Below are 14925 nucleotides of genomic sequence, written 5' to 3' on the forward strand. Positions count from 1 at the left end.
CACACACACACACACACACACACACACACACACACACACACACACACACACACACACACAGTAAGCGGCATAGGTGACACTGTGCAAGAAAGCGAGACACTAGATCTAGATCTGAATGGCCGATTTCGAAGAAAAAACTAGTCTCGGCACGCTCGGCAAAATAACAATGACCGAGACTTTCAGTAATTCCTTCGCGTGACGTCTAACCCTCTTACGTCATAATGTGACGTCTTCAAATGTTGTGACGTCTTCAAATGTTAAAGTTTCTACCACAGACATCCATACATACGCACGCACGCACGCACGCACGCACGCACAGACAGACAAAAGTTAGCATCGCATAGGATACACTTACGTGAGCCAAAAATGGTAAAGAGTGGGGGTCCGAGAATACTGCCTTGCGGAATACCACTTAGAACATTAGCAGTTTGTGACAGCTTAAATCTCCAACTCTCACTCTCTGTACTCTATGTTTTAAAAAATCTCGTATCCAATCATTGACTATACCCGTAATGCCGTGGGCCTCAAGCTTTATCCATAAACGTCCATGAGGGACAGAATGAAAAGCTTTCTTAAAATCAAGGTAAACAAGAAATTCCTCCGAGGTAGGAAAAACACCCCCGTCCTTACCATTCTCACTGCCACCAACTGAGAAGGTTATTTCCCTTTGACCATTAATATGTCCCTCTATAAGTCCTTGTAGAATCTTAATCCACCAATAACTCCCTAACCGTGTGTTTGACTGGTCCCAATTTTTGTAAGGACCGTCTCAGGAATGTATAGAACCTGTTCACCAAGTTTGGTGACGATCGGTCCGTTCATTCTTGAGATCTATATGCGAACACAAACACACAAACAAACAAACAAACAAACACATCGACCGAATCCTATACACACCCCTATACCGGGGGTGTAATTACATCTATACATTGTTTTGGCATCAATTAATTTAGTAAAATCGTTCATAACTTTTAACAACTGGGTCATACACGATCGACGTTTTCTAAACCCATTAGTAGAGGGATGAACAGAGATGAGATGTATTTATTCCGAAGTGACAGTACGCATATCACTTTTGGTCAACATTTAAAGAATTGAGCTTCGTGATTGTGTTAGGGCGAGCAGTGGTAAAGTTTTTGAAGTGTGTGGTCGGAGGTCAGAATGACATATGTATCGGGGGTTCTGTCACCAACTTGAACCAGAGATATATATGTATACAGTAGCAGATGGAACAGTTTACTGGTCTTGAGTTTAAAGCTGCATCTGCAACTGGTATGAGAACTCGCACATTGTCTGCAATGCCATTAGGTTGCAACGCCAGGTTTGAGAGAGTGTTAAAGAAGGGTGAATTCCGCATGCAGGTAATTCAAACGTGTGTGTGTGTGTGTGTGTGTGTGTGTGTGTGTGTGTGTGTGTGTGTGTGTGTGTGTGTGTGTGAGTGGGCGTGTGCGTGTGTGTGTGTGTTGCAGGGGGACATTCACGCTTACCGCAGCGAACGGTCAGACAGTGGCGATCGCACAAGCAGCAGATTACTCAGGTGTGTCAGTCGGTTTGCCTGGTTCTCCTTACGCTATTTAAGGGCAAAGATGGCACGGAAGTTCAGATTTGTTTCTTTGGAAAGCTTTTCACTTTTTGTAAGGTCCTTGGTAAAATAAAACATCAGAAAAGGTGGGGGGTTTTCTCCATAAAGTAATATTTGAAGGACTTATAGGTCAGAATTTACGTTTTTTGCGACTTTTTATGGTAAAACATGTAGTTATTGGGACACATTCTTCTTCCAGAATAATAAAGATACTGTAGAACTTTGAAGTGTGTTTTATTTCACTCTTAACAGGCCCCTAGATCCAGTAACAGAGTAACTGTTACATATTTATGAACAGATTGTGTTCCCTGGTTAACAGGCACAAAATTAATTTCGGAAAAAAGCAAGTTTTTGTACATGTACTTTGACAGAACTTCTAAAATAATTCCTCGATAAATCATCCCCCCCAAAAAGTATCTCTGTTACTGGGTAGATACATCATTTCTGATGAAATTTTAACCAAAAGTAAGAAGATTGAACAATTAGTCTCGAATATAAATAGTTCCCATTAACGGTGCTTCTGTTCAAAAACAGCGTCGACAGTTTTCAAAATGGTGTCAAATGTTTATAAAAAAAAAACATATTGAAAATGATCGCTTTATTGCACGTAAGAGGTTGACGATGACAAAATGACTTCGCACATAGATTCTATGGTGTTCAAAATGCTAAGAACCCAAACCTTTTTTTTTGTGGACCAAAATGCCGTGCCATCTGTAGCCTTTTAAATGCACACTTCTTCAACATCTCAGATCTGTCCCGGTGTAACACGAGAAAATTACTCCCACGAGATTTTTACTCCTGAGTAAATATTTCGTACAAAAATGTTACTCCCTTTACAAAAAAAAGCACTCCCCCATTACATGAGAAAATTACTCCCCACGACAGGCGAGTTCCGAGTAAACATTTCGTACACAAATGTTACTTCCCAGACGAATAAAAAACGAATAAATTACTTCACCCTAACATGAACAATTTAACTTCCCATGCCAGGTGTACGAAATTTATACTCCCTTGTCCTCTGTTAGTCTTGGTGGTGGAAGGGGTGGAGGGAGGGTAGCGCGACATTCGTTTGCGCGAGATCACATATTGGCATTATCCCTTCGCCCGCATTCCATTTTCGAGTACGAGATTTTTACTGGAAGTAAAAAAAATTGGGAGTAAAAATTTCGTGGAGGGAGTAATATTTTCGTGCCTTGGGGAGTTCTTTTCTCGTACGAAAAATTTACTCGGAGTAAGAATTTCGTACGAAATTTTGACTCCGGAGTAAATTTTTCGTGGAGTAAAACCTTGCTTTAAAAATGTTCATTGCCGTTGTAGAACGAGGGGCTCCACGCATCTATAGCCGCTGTTTTTGTTGGAATTTGAGTAGGTTACATGAGCATTTAACTTTTTTAAGATTTATATTTATTGCATGTATTATGAATATTACAATTCTGTCTTTGTTTTCTTTGTGTTTTGCTTTTGATCTCTTCTTTGTTGTTGTCTGTTTTGTTTTGTCTGATACATGGAATTGTGTTCCTCTGTTTACCGGGCATAAAGACATAGTCAAACATCAATCAAAACTATAAAACAAAACAAAATGTAAGCAACAAAAAAAGACCCCCCCCCCCCCCCCAAAAAAAAACAGACAAACAAATAAACAGAAAAAGAACCTGAGGAGAAAATTACATCGGTTTTTGCTTCTGTGACGCAGCCTCTGACAACGGTGACGGCACAGTGACAGTGATGCTACCCACAGCCGTGGCGGAAAGCGACACATGTGACGTCACAGCTTGTCTCTATGACGACAGCACAATGAACGGTCGTGTCAACTTCAGCAGTTGTATCCTGGCTGGGTATGGCGAATCTACCGACGCCGCTGGTAAAAGTCTCCAGTGTAAGTGAATCGTTGTCATTTCTTCTCTCCATAGAACGTTGCAAGTTGTCAAATGTTAGTTGTAGCTCTCCGAAGGATAACAACGTTGCTCCGGTGATTGTGTCGATATTTGATATTTAAATCAGTGAAAGTAGGGCCTATGTATGTGTTGGCACAATACTTCCCCTCCAGTGTGAACAAAGTGAAGTAACTGATGAGAGCTTGTGTCTGTATAGTATTTTTTTCTCTTTTTACATACATCTTTCTTTCTCTCATTATTGCCGTATACATACACCCATTTTGTACATCGCCGTGAGGTCGTGTGAGATGGGGCGATGATGAGCAAGTGTTTATTATCATTATGTGTGTGTGTGCCTCGGACTCCTGCATTTCAACTTTTACCAGTATGCCCATCAACGTCAGTAATTCTTCTTTTATCAAATCATTCATTCTTTCAGTCTTTCTTGTTCTTATTTCTTTCACAGACAGCCAATCTTGTGTCCATCAAAAATAATCATGCGCGGTTTGCATTGATCCAAAAACAGGCTGCTAATTTCCCTAAATCCGAAAAAAATAAATAATTGTTTAGCAATTGGAACGTTTACTGTTTGACAAAACAAGGCATTCACAAGTACAATGGTCTTTCTTGTGGACAGACAGACAACTATGAGTCAAATAACAGAACAAAATTTAAAGAAAATCAGATTAGTATGTACATGCGGCTTTTACGGAATTAAATAATTTTTGAAAAAATAGCAACTGTGCACAGACAGCACCCAAGCTGTTCCTTTTTGGTATGTGACCAACTGGAGTGATTGTCTACATCATAAAAAACTACACAGATGCGTTTGAGGGCAGATCTTTCTGATGAGGCTGTTGATTGTAAAACCAAGTATCTACTTTACGACATGTGTTAGGCCTAAAAAAAAAAATAGGTGTGGTTACGGTAACCCGACCTACCCTATTTTTAGGGGCCGACCCTATAACTTTTTATTACATTTGTCAAAAAAACCCACAAAAAACAAGAAAACGAGTGCAGAAAACGCAATGAAAGCGAAAGCGCTCGAGTCGCACACTTATTTCCCTGTCAAGTAGGTTTAATTTGTACACATTAGAAAAAAAAAGTTTAAAAAAAAAGTGATTGCCTACCTTCCTACCCTATTTTTTTTGGCTATGTTACCGTAACCACACCTATTTTTTTTTTGGCCTTAGCACAAATCTCCGAAAGTTTGAAGGCAATGCGTTAGCGAGTTACTCAAATGTACTTTTTTTGGTCTCATTACCCACTAAAAACAGCTTCAAAAACTGCCTTTTATGTCTGCTGAGAGGATTGACACCTTCACTTATCAGCATGCCATAGCCTCCATGTTAGACAAGATATGTGAACAAAACTGACTGATTTGGATGCAGATTTGATTGTTCTGTCTAAGGACATGCTAACCATGTTTTGTTTTAGCAGTTCTGATTTGTTGTCAATTTTAACGCGGGAATCTTGATTTTGCGAATTTGATTTTGGGGGTCGTCTGTGTTGTAGGTTCCACTGTATCGACACTACGTCATGTAAACTCAATCTGTTTTCTGAATAAGTTAGGGGAATAAACGGCCTTTCCGGTCATATAAATGGTTTTACGATAAACGGCCTCATCAGAAAGATCTGCCCTGAAACGCATCTGTATAGTTTTTTTATGACGAGTAGTGTAGACGCCTGGCCAGGTCTGAGACAGTGGGCCGAACTGTTTACACGGGAAGGGGTGTACCTTTAAGTTAACCCCTTCACTGCCACAGTGGTGGTAACTTATCCGAACGGTCTATGGGAAAGAACTGTGTTTAGAACCCCTACAAGTACTTGGACAGTGGTTACCTCCCATTTAGTTTTCAGAAATGTCCTGAAATGTTGTTGACACAAATCCCACGTATGAGATACGGTTATGGGCGTACGATAAACAGAAAATGACCACGTATTACATACGGGGTGGGCAGTGAAGGGGTTAAACGTCCTCAAGTGTAACTGTACACCTATAAGCTTTCATGGACATGATAGGCCTTGTTGATTTGCTTATGAGGATAGTCAAGCGGTTCAGGGGATTCTCTGTTATGCCTTTCAGTCCAGTACGATGGCAAACTGTCCACGGTCACTCTGACCAAGAAGGTGGGCGACCCGTGCTGCTCCAAGATCCTGGCCGACTCAGACACGTTTCTCACGGAGTCCACCATGACCGAGCCAGACCTGACCAACAAGGTCTGCGTGGCCGCTGAGAACGGTGCTGCTTGCGGAGTAAGTTCCTCTTGTTTTTGTTTGCCTGGTATAGACGATGTCGGGACAGGGGCGGATCATTTGGTATGTTGGGGGGGGGGGGGGGGGGGTGCACTTAAAATTCAAAAGTGTAAATCAAGGGTGCGCCGCGCGCCTGAGACTGTTAGAGGGTACAGGTGAAAAATGTGACCGAAGACGCAAGATGGTGCTATCTGCGCTTACAAATTTCCACGGAATCATCTTACCAAATTCCAAAGTAAAACAAAACATTTGTTGAGCTGGAGCACCCTGTGCACCCCCCTTGCATGAGTCCATCCCTGTCGGAAATAACTCCGTAAAGTTTGCATGCGTTGTTGAGGTCCTTTAAGCGATTTCTCAAGGACATGAATTACTACTACGAATAGAGAAATTCCGGAAATAGCTCTGTCGGGTTTGTATGGGTTATGGAAGCGATGTTTTCACTTTTGTTCTCCATATAAACACTGAGGTAAGCCTACCCTGAATGTCACATGTAGCTTGCCTCGGTGTTTCTATGGAAAAGCAAGGAAAACAAGAAATTCCTCCGAGGTAGGAAAAACACCCCCGTTGGTCAAAGGGAAATAACCATTCTCACTGCCACCAACTGAGAAGGTTATTTCCCTTTGACCATTAATATGTCCCTCTATAAGTCCTTGTAGAATCTTAATCCACCAATAACTCCCTAACCGTGTGTTTGACTGGTCCCAATTTTTGTAAGGACCGTCTCAGGAATGTATAGAACCTGTTCACCAAGTTTGGTGACGATCGGTCCGTTCATTCTTGAGATCTATATGCGAACACAAACACACAAACACACAAACACATCGACCGAATCCTATACACACCCCTATACCGGGGGTGTAATGAACGCTTCCACGACCCATAAAAACCCGACAGAGTTATTTCCGGAATTCGTCTATTCGTATTGGTAGACTAGTTCATGTCCTTGAGAAATGGCTTGAAGGATCTCGATCTGGACGGCTGCTGTTGCCGAAAAAAGGGTTCAACAACCGTGCCACTATAGCCCATCCTGAACTCAGGTCAAAAATGAGTTACTTCCCTTCGGGTCTCATTCTATCCCTGACAGGATGCCTTGGTTTTCCTTGTCTGGAGAGGAAATCGATTTTTTACATATTTAGATCTTTTCGTAATGTGTTATGGATATAAGCAGATTCGGGATCGTCGATAATGATTTTTCATGGTGTTGTGTAATTTTTAAATTACAAAGGAATTGATATGTAAGACAGTTTCAAGCGAGCTATTTTTCGCGGCTGTATTTACTGTGCAAACAACTCTAAATATGGCAAAAGTGTCACGTGATAATCAACCGTTTGGTTTCGGCGCTCGCTGGAGCAGACGATTTTTTCTGTAACCAGTTGACAGTGATGCAACCATATATTACGGTCTCCTTCCGGCAGCAGTCCCAAAATTTCGACTGGTTTTGACCTTAGAACGATGTCTTTATCATAACTGTGAAGAACAGAACGGAGATCAATCACTGTCGAAGTCGGCCAATCTGCAATCATTTTCGTCTCGCGAACACTGCTCGCGAACAACATATGGGAGATAACTTTGTATTCTTGTTTTGATAGATTCGCGTAGGACATTTGCGTCCGGTCACGATTTCATCTTTCGCCTGTGTACATATTTCCCCCTCGACATATACTCTGAGACTGAAATGTTGTTTCCTGGTTAAATTAAGAAGTGAAATTATTTATGGACGAAAAAAGCATGTCAGTTTCTTGCATGTGAAGAAAATTGGTGGTAAAATTTAATAGATTTCACCCCCAAAATCGAATTCTTCAAAAACGTGTACCGAGTGGTTACGTCCCTTGAGTAAGAAGCAAAACATTTTAGGATGAATCAAATTTCTAAGTTAAATAAAACAAATTGGTTGGACAAATTTGGCCCCATGAATGTAAGGTACACAAGGTCGCTCATCAGTACTATCGAAGGGTGTTTTTTTGTTCAGTGTAAAGTTTATACTAGATCAACGAGGCCGAGAAGCGAAATATCAACACGGCGAAAGATGAAAACGTCACACCGGTCAGAGAGACAACTGGCGATAGCCGTGGAGCGATGATTATCAGAATGACTATAGCCTTGTTTTTACACTGACTTTATTATTATTCACGTTTATTTTCAATACATGTTCGTTAAAGCCGTTATTGTTGGAAGTGGTGGTCGTGGTGGTGCCGTGTTGGTGGCGTTGTGTGAGTGTATGTATGTATGTATGTGTGTGTGTGTGTGTGTGTGTGTGTGTGTGTGTGTGTGTGTGTGTGTGTTGTGTCACGTTGTGTTGTGTTGTGTTGTGTGTTGTCTGTGTTTGTTGTGTGTGTGTGTGTGTGTGTGTGTGTGTGTGTGAGTGTGTGAATGTGTAAACAATTGAAGAATTCCGGAAATAATTCCATCAGGTTTGTATGGGTTGTGAGAGAGTGCATAATCTTGCTTCTTAGTGAGGCAATTTTCTACACACATGCTTCTTCGTCCACCTGTTTCGGACCACTACACCCCTCACTATAGTGACTGGCTATAATGTCACGTGCTAAAGTTTGACTCACTAAAAGAGTATTCACAACATATAGAGTTATTTCCGAACATCGTTTATTGCCTAAGCAAATGAAAAGTTTCACGTGCTTTTCGTGTCATGTTGCAGGGAGATCAGGGAGGGCCTATCTACTGCCCGGCTGACACAGGAGAGCTTGTGTTGGTGGGTTTGTCCGGCGGTTACAACTGTGCGCGTGGATCTATCTTTGTTGCCATTGACGCCACGCAAGGAGTCTTCGCCAATTCTTAGAAAACTTCTTTGACGACATGAGTCACTTCCGACAGGAAATGACGTCACTTGCGGATGTGCACATATCACGTGATACTTGGCGGGCGGGCCCTGTACAATCTTTCTTGAAATGATTTTTTTTCTACTCAATTTTTTTAATTTAAAATTTTTATTTTATTTTTTAGATCTTAAACGAATGCAGTTAGCAGTCCTCAAGGGAAAATGATCAGAATATCAATTTGTCTGTGGCCATATATCAGTAGTAGCAGAAAGTGCTGGTGTGGCTGACTTTCCCAGTTTTTGATGGGCAGTGCAAACGCACGTACTTCTCTGGCATTTCCGACTGACAGCAGTGAACTTTGCTCTGTGCAGATTTAAATGTTGCTCTCCCGGCAATTCTCCTCCCCACCTACCCCTGCGCCCTCCTCAAATTAACATAATATAATCCCAACCCGTCTTCATTTTTCTTAGCCCGACCTTCCTTCCCCTTTCCACTTCCTCTGAACCTTCACCCGCAGTTCTCTTTTTTTTCCCCACCTGCAATTATTTCTGCGGTAAAACAATGTACCGTATTCATGCTCACAGTTCCTTAAAGTGAAGGCGATATTGAATATACAACAACTGCAACAGACATAAATCTAATTCTGTGAAACTTAAACTTGCAAGATTTCCATATTCTCTATTATTTTTATTTCAGAAATGTTGCAACTCCCTCTCTTTCTGTGGCCTCATTTTTCTCCGATTTTTGGAGGCCATGAAACAGAGGGATCCAAAGATATGTTTTGATAATGTACAAAGACTACTTTCAAAGGATGTACAATCTGTGATTGTCAGTGATGGGTTGCGGTTCCTATATTTATTATTGCATGATCAATGTTTATTCACCTTTTACATCACTGTGTGTATAATTGACTTTTGTGTTATATAGTCTTCGTCTTTGTGAAATGTTTGTTGTTAAATTGTTGCCACTGGTGCCGAAAGTTCATAAAGATTTATGCTTTGCCTAAGGAACACGTACTCTTGTGAATGGTTCAAGAATTAAGCTGCATGGGTGTGTGTGTATTGTTAGTGTGTGTGTGTGTGTGTGTGTGAATACACTATAAAAGAACCTAAAAACAAGAAAGGGTTATTTACTATACAAAAAATCGAAAAGACACCATTTTTTTTACTAATTATTTCATAAATAACCCTATCCGGCTTTTTGGTTCTTAATATTCGCAAAATGTGCATTCTAGCCATTTCTCATTCAATTCACAATACACAAGAAAATAAAAGGAACGCCACACTGAACAGTAACTCAGCATTCTTTAGATTTATTAGTGGTGGTTTTGATTTTACAAAGACTGACATATAACACATACAACAAGGACTCGACTAAAATTATACTCGGGCATCAAAGAAACTAGCAAAATGTATGACCACATACAGCAAAACAGATAACTGGCCAGTGTCCATTCTCAATGACCAGTAATGGTCAAGTAAAAACCAACACCTCTCTTACAGTCCCTCTCCAATCCTATCCAATCCATCAAAATAACAAACTGCCAAAAAGGTTTGTAATCAAAAACAATTCAGTTTTGTCAGACACAAGGATTTGAACATCTCAACAGCAAATACACACATTTTTAAAAACCATTACTGTATTCCAAAATACAACCTGCTTTCTTGTGATGTACATGACAATTAAAAGATTAGATCAGAAAAAGACCCGTATCAATTTCACTATTAAAGTCAAATTTGTCACCGCTGACAATAAAACTAGATGAGTAACGAAAAGGAAAGTTAACTGAAACAAAGCAACTGCATGAAAACTGTCAAAATCAGCTTTGGCAGGCCAGTCATACAAAGTCAATCCAAGCTTACAAATGATAAGTATATACTGTGCCTGTGTTGAATTCTGCTTATTGTACATCTCTCATTATTTTGTATGTTTATCTGATACACATTAATAACAGTACATGTACGTACATGCATGTAAACCACTCAGTCGAAACTGTACACACACACATGCACGCATGCACACACACACACACAAACAAACAATTATACACACAGCAACCTCCTTAAAATTCTGGTGCATAACGGATACTACGCAGAGGCACATGATCATAAAAGCAATAACAGTTACAGGGCAAAATATTCACATTCAAAATAAACTTAACAACAAAGAAAACACACAGCTATATTCATAACTACACAGCACATTGACCAGTTACACTACCAGATTTGTTATAACAATGCACAGACATACAAAAATATCTTGATGGACATCGAAACCTCATGCTATGCTTTTCACTTATCAAAAAACCAACAACAACCAAAACAAAAACAACAACTGAGACCGTACATTTGTTGTTGACTTTTGAACATGTAAAATGATTCTCAGATAAATAATCACACTTTAGATAAATGTTTTTCAAATTAAAACTGCTCAACAAAAATCAAAATGAAAACGGTTCAACTCGGTGAGATGAAAAAGCCATCGGTTCATTCCCCAAGGTTGGTTATGTATAGGATAAAAAGGAAGACAAAGTATATTAAATGTACATCTATAAGTTTTAAAAAAAATTGGAAAAAAATGGATTTAATTCGACTCCTTCTGTCTAATTGGATACCCCCAAAAATGCTGATGCAAAAGTAATGAATTGTAACTGTTCATGGTGGTCATGCAACAAATAAGTGGAGTCAAGCTGAAAACAGATTTTGTTTTGAGTTGGTCCATCTTCAAAACATTAATTCAGAACACAGGAAAATGCAGTTTGGGTCAAAGAAACCATTTGCCACAAATATCGCAGATGGGCAGTTGCACAAAAAAATGCACAGAATGTTCATCCCACAAAAACTACTGGGTCAAATGTCCTAGAGTATCCATTGCATTCAGGGTATTAAATAAATGTATAAGCTAGCCTACAATAAAAACGTACAACGTAGTACTTCTCAAATCTATGATTCAAAGCAAGTGATTTCTTGCATTAAACAACTCTGTAGAATAAATCTGGAAGCTAATTGAGTAACAAAAGTAAAATAAAAACAAACACACCTAACTTCTTTAAGCTCCAAAAAACGAAACTGACATCCCTGAACTTAAATCATGAAGTTCCCAGCATGATAAAAAATCAAATGCACCCACACACATTTTTCATGAAGCTGATAATTACGACAGTTCTTCCATTCATAAATAAAAAAAGCTTGTAGAACAGAAACAGATTTAAGTTTACACAGCTCAGCATGGAAGCAAACAAGATGGCAAATCCCTGACAAATATATACAAGTCACGTCATTGCTGTTGATGGTAAGTTGTGCGATTTGCATTTGATCAGCATATTTTTTAATCACGTTCAAAAGCACACAGCGTTATTATACCTAATGAAAACAGCCAGTGTCACACTTTCACTATATAAACTTTGATACTTACACTAAAAGACTCTCACGTATATATATATACACACACAAAATACAAAGTTGGTTAACTGCTTTGTGAAACAAACACAAAAAGACACAGAACTAGAAGGATCTTTTTAGAAAAACTCCCACCTTTTGTGTGTGGAAAAGAATGTATAGTTCCACCGATATTTCCTTACAAAAATCACCAGTTTACACATTAATTTTATGACAGGAAGAGGCTGCATGTATTGCCAAGCCCAGATGACGACTTGCATGAGGCAAATGTAAATGCAGCCATTTATGACAATAGCGTTTGGGACCATGTTGTTGCTGCTGATATTATATAGTCAAGTAAAAAACATAGAATACAATTTTGTGGCCAGCACAAAACTCTCCGGCCTGCGCGCATTTGGAGAAGACCACAGTTCAGCTACAATCAATGAATTTATCAATTGATAACTTAGTTATTAATTCCTGTTGTGAAAGGTGCAATCTTTTAATCAGTTTATTCTAGTTCACATGCCGTACATACACAAAATACCCTGAAGCACAATAGGAGTCACCTTCAATGCAAGTGAGAACACCAAGGGCATAAAGAATTTAAAATACTCCAAATAAGAAAAACCAAACCAATGTGCATGCATTTACCATTTTCTGTATCATACTTCCTTTCTGGCAGAATTCCAATCATCTCTTTTTGAATATTTGAGTGACTACATGTACTGGTAGTATTTACAACTACATGTATTTAATTCCTCTGGTTTCTCTTCCTATTGGATTCGTGATTTTTCATGTACCTTATACAGGGCCCACAAGGGTCATAAGGGACTTCCATTCTTCATACAGTTTTAGCACAAAAAAGACCAGAAATAATACAGACAAGTCAACTTCTCTTATTCATTCAAACGGTTCTGAGAGTGAACTCAGCTGAAAATTGTGATCCCAAATCTGGATATCATATAAAGGGACCTAACTCTGCAACCTTTTGAGGAAGGGAGTTAATTCCACGTACAGCAGCAATTCCTTGCAAAAGCACCCGATGCAATATGCAATGCATGGTGTAGGATGTTGTTTGGTGACGCAAATCAAGATGTTACAAAAACATATCTGCTGCAGATTGCTGCATCAAGTGCAAATGGTGGCAGCAGCATAGGCAATCACCAGTCGTTCAATAGAAAATCAACATGTATAGATCTCTCGGTAATTATAAGGCCACATGCCTCTCTATGGTGCCCGTAATTAAGTGAGAGGCATTTTGCAGGCTGATACAACTGCCCCTCGTGTGTGCCTTGCTCAGCATCATCTGACAGATCAATAAGCAGACTGCCTGATAATTAATACCTCAAATTCTGATCTTGCTCAACAAAAACAAGATCTAGATGTGGCACTTATCAGGACGTGTATGGGAACGTGTATGGGTAACGTCATCAAATCTAGTTTTTACGTCATGCGTTTGCCAAGATCTGAAGTCTGGGTGGGAGCAAACAACGTATGATTTGGAACATTGGAGAAAAAAAGTGAGTCACGGGTGATGCAATATCTACACATACGCGTCCAGGTCTTTGCTACTGGTTGGATCATCTAGAACACTGTAATAGCATGTTTCAGGTAATATTGTACCATCCTGGTCGCCCTTCAGGTACAGTGGTACCTGTGATGCCAGGTCAACACAATGAGAGGACACGTCTCACTAAATGATGAACACATTCTGTTGTGATTTTGTCCACAGTGGAACCCCCTTTTAAAGGTGGTCGTCTACATTTTTGCTTTTTACACCCCCCCCCCCCCCCCCCCCCCCCCCCGGTATAGGGGTGTGTATAGGATTCGGTCGATGTGTTTGTTTGTTTGTGTGTTTGTGTTCGCATATAGATCTCAAGAATGAATGGACCGATCGTCACCAAACTTGGTGAACAGGTTCTATACATTCCTGAGACGGTCCTTACAAAAATTGGGACCAGTCAAACACACGGTTAGGGAGTTATTGGTGGATTAAGATTCTACAAGGACTTATAGAGGGACATATTAATGGTCAAAGGGAAATAACCTTCTCAGTTGGTGGCAGTGAGAATGGTAAGGACGGGGGTGTTTTTCCTACCTCGGAGGAATTTCTTGTTTTCAATAATTTTATGGTTAGATTTCGCTAAAAAGTTATGTCAAATGATGAATGAACCATGGGGAAAAAAGTTATAGAAAAAAAAATATATGTACAAAAAGATTTTTTTTGGGGGTAGCGTGACTCACGCTTCCAATATTTTGTTTTCTGTTTGCTGAGAACATGTGCTTAGCCTAAAAATACTGACCAATCAAATTCATGTCACTATGCTTATAGCCACGCCCAAACAAGAGACCAGCAACAGTTTGACACTGGAGCGCTGTCCACGCTTTTTTTTAAAACGCACGAAATGCACGGGATTTGAGAGGAATTTTGCGCTTGGCATTTTCCAAATAAGGATATCCTACTATGAGTACTACGCTGGAATACTACAATGAATTTTCAAACGGCTACACTGGCTTCGTCTTTCCTGATCAAAAGGGGGTGCAATGTTGATATTTGTAGCTAATAGACTCTGCATTTTAATGGTCAAATGGCGATTTCGGTATAAAAAATGTAGACAAGGACCTTTAAGACAGCTTTACAAACATCTGAGAAAATCATGTCTTGAAATGGAGGACGTCTTAAAATGGGAGTCAATTTAGAGAGGCTATGAACAGAAAATCTGAGAAAACAGGGTCTTAAAAGGGAGGGACGTCTTAAATTGGGGGGTCTTTAAAGGGGGATCCACTGTATTATCTTGACCAAAATACACCTGTCATGATAGTCCACATGCAGTGTAGGGACAATTGTGGCTTGCTTTCATCACAGGACTTAACCACTGCACTTCACTGCACAGAGTTATAATTATGCTTCCTTAGGATATGTCATTTCATTACAAAATACAATATCTGGTATGCTGTAACAATTAAATGTCAGTTTGCTCTACCATTTACCACTTCACAAGCACACCACCCACAAACAATCAGGTCTTTAAAAGGAGGCAGTCTTAAAATGGGGGTAC

At 39.8% G+C, this 14925-nt stretch overlaps 1 protein-coding gene across 1 annotated transcript in view; it reads left to right on the plus strand.

Annotated features, from left to right (window-relative positions):
- The window catches only part of LOC138958209 (mucin-2-like), a 44709-nt gene extending 35213 nt beyond the window's left edge, over window positions 1–9496 (plus strand). The window contains exons 7-10 of the mRNA XM_070329303.1: window positions 1470–1537; window positions 3276–3458; window positions 5543–5712; window positions 8366–9496. Of these exons, the coding sequence (XP_070185404.1) occupies window positions 1470–1537; window positions 3276–3458; window positions 5543–5712; window positions 8366–8506 (562 nt within the window). The 3' untranslated portion in view covers window positions 8507–9496. The remainder of the gene's footprint in view (window positions 1–1469; window positions 1538–3275; window positions 3459–5542; window positions 5713–8365) is intronic.
- Window positions 9497–14925: the final 5429 nt, after the last annotated feature.

Source organism: Littorina saxatilis, linkage group LG2, assembly GCF_037325665.1.
Source record: "Littorina saxatilis isolate snail1 linkage group LG2, US_GU_Lsax_2.0, whole genome shotgun sequence".
NCBI lineage: Eukaryota > Metazoa > Mollusca > Gastropoda > Littorinimorpha > Littorinidae > Littorina > Littorina saxatilis.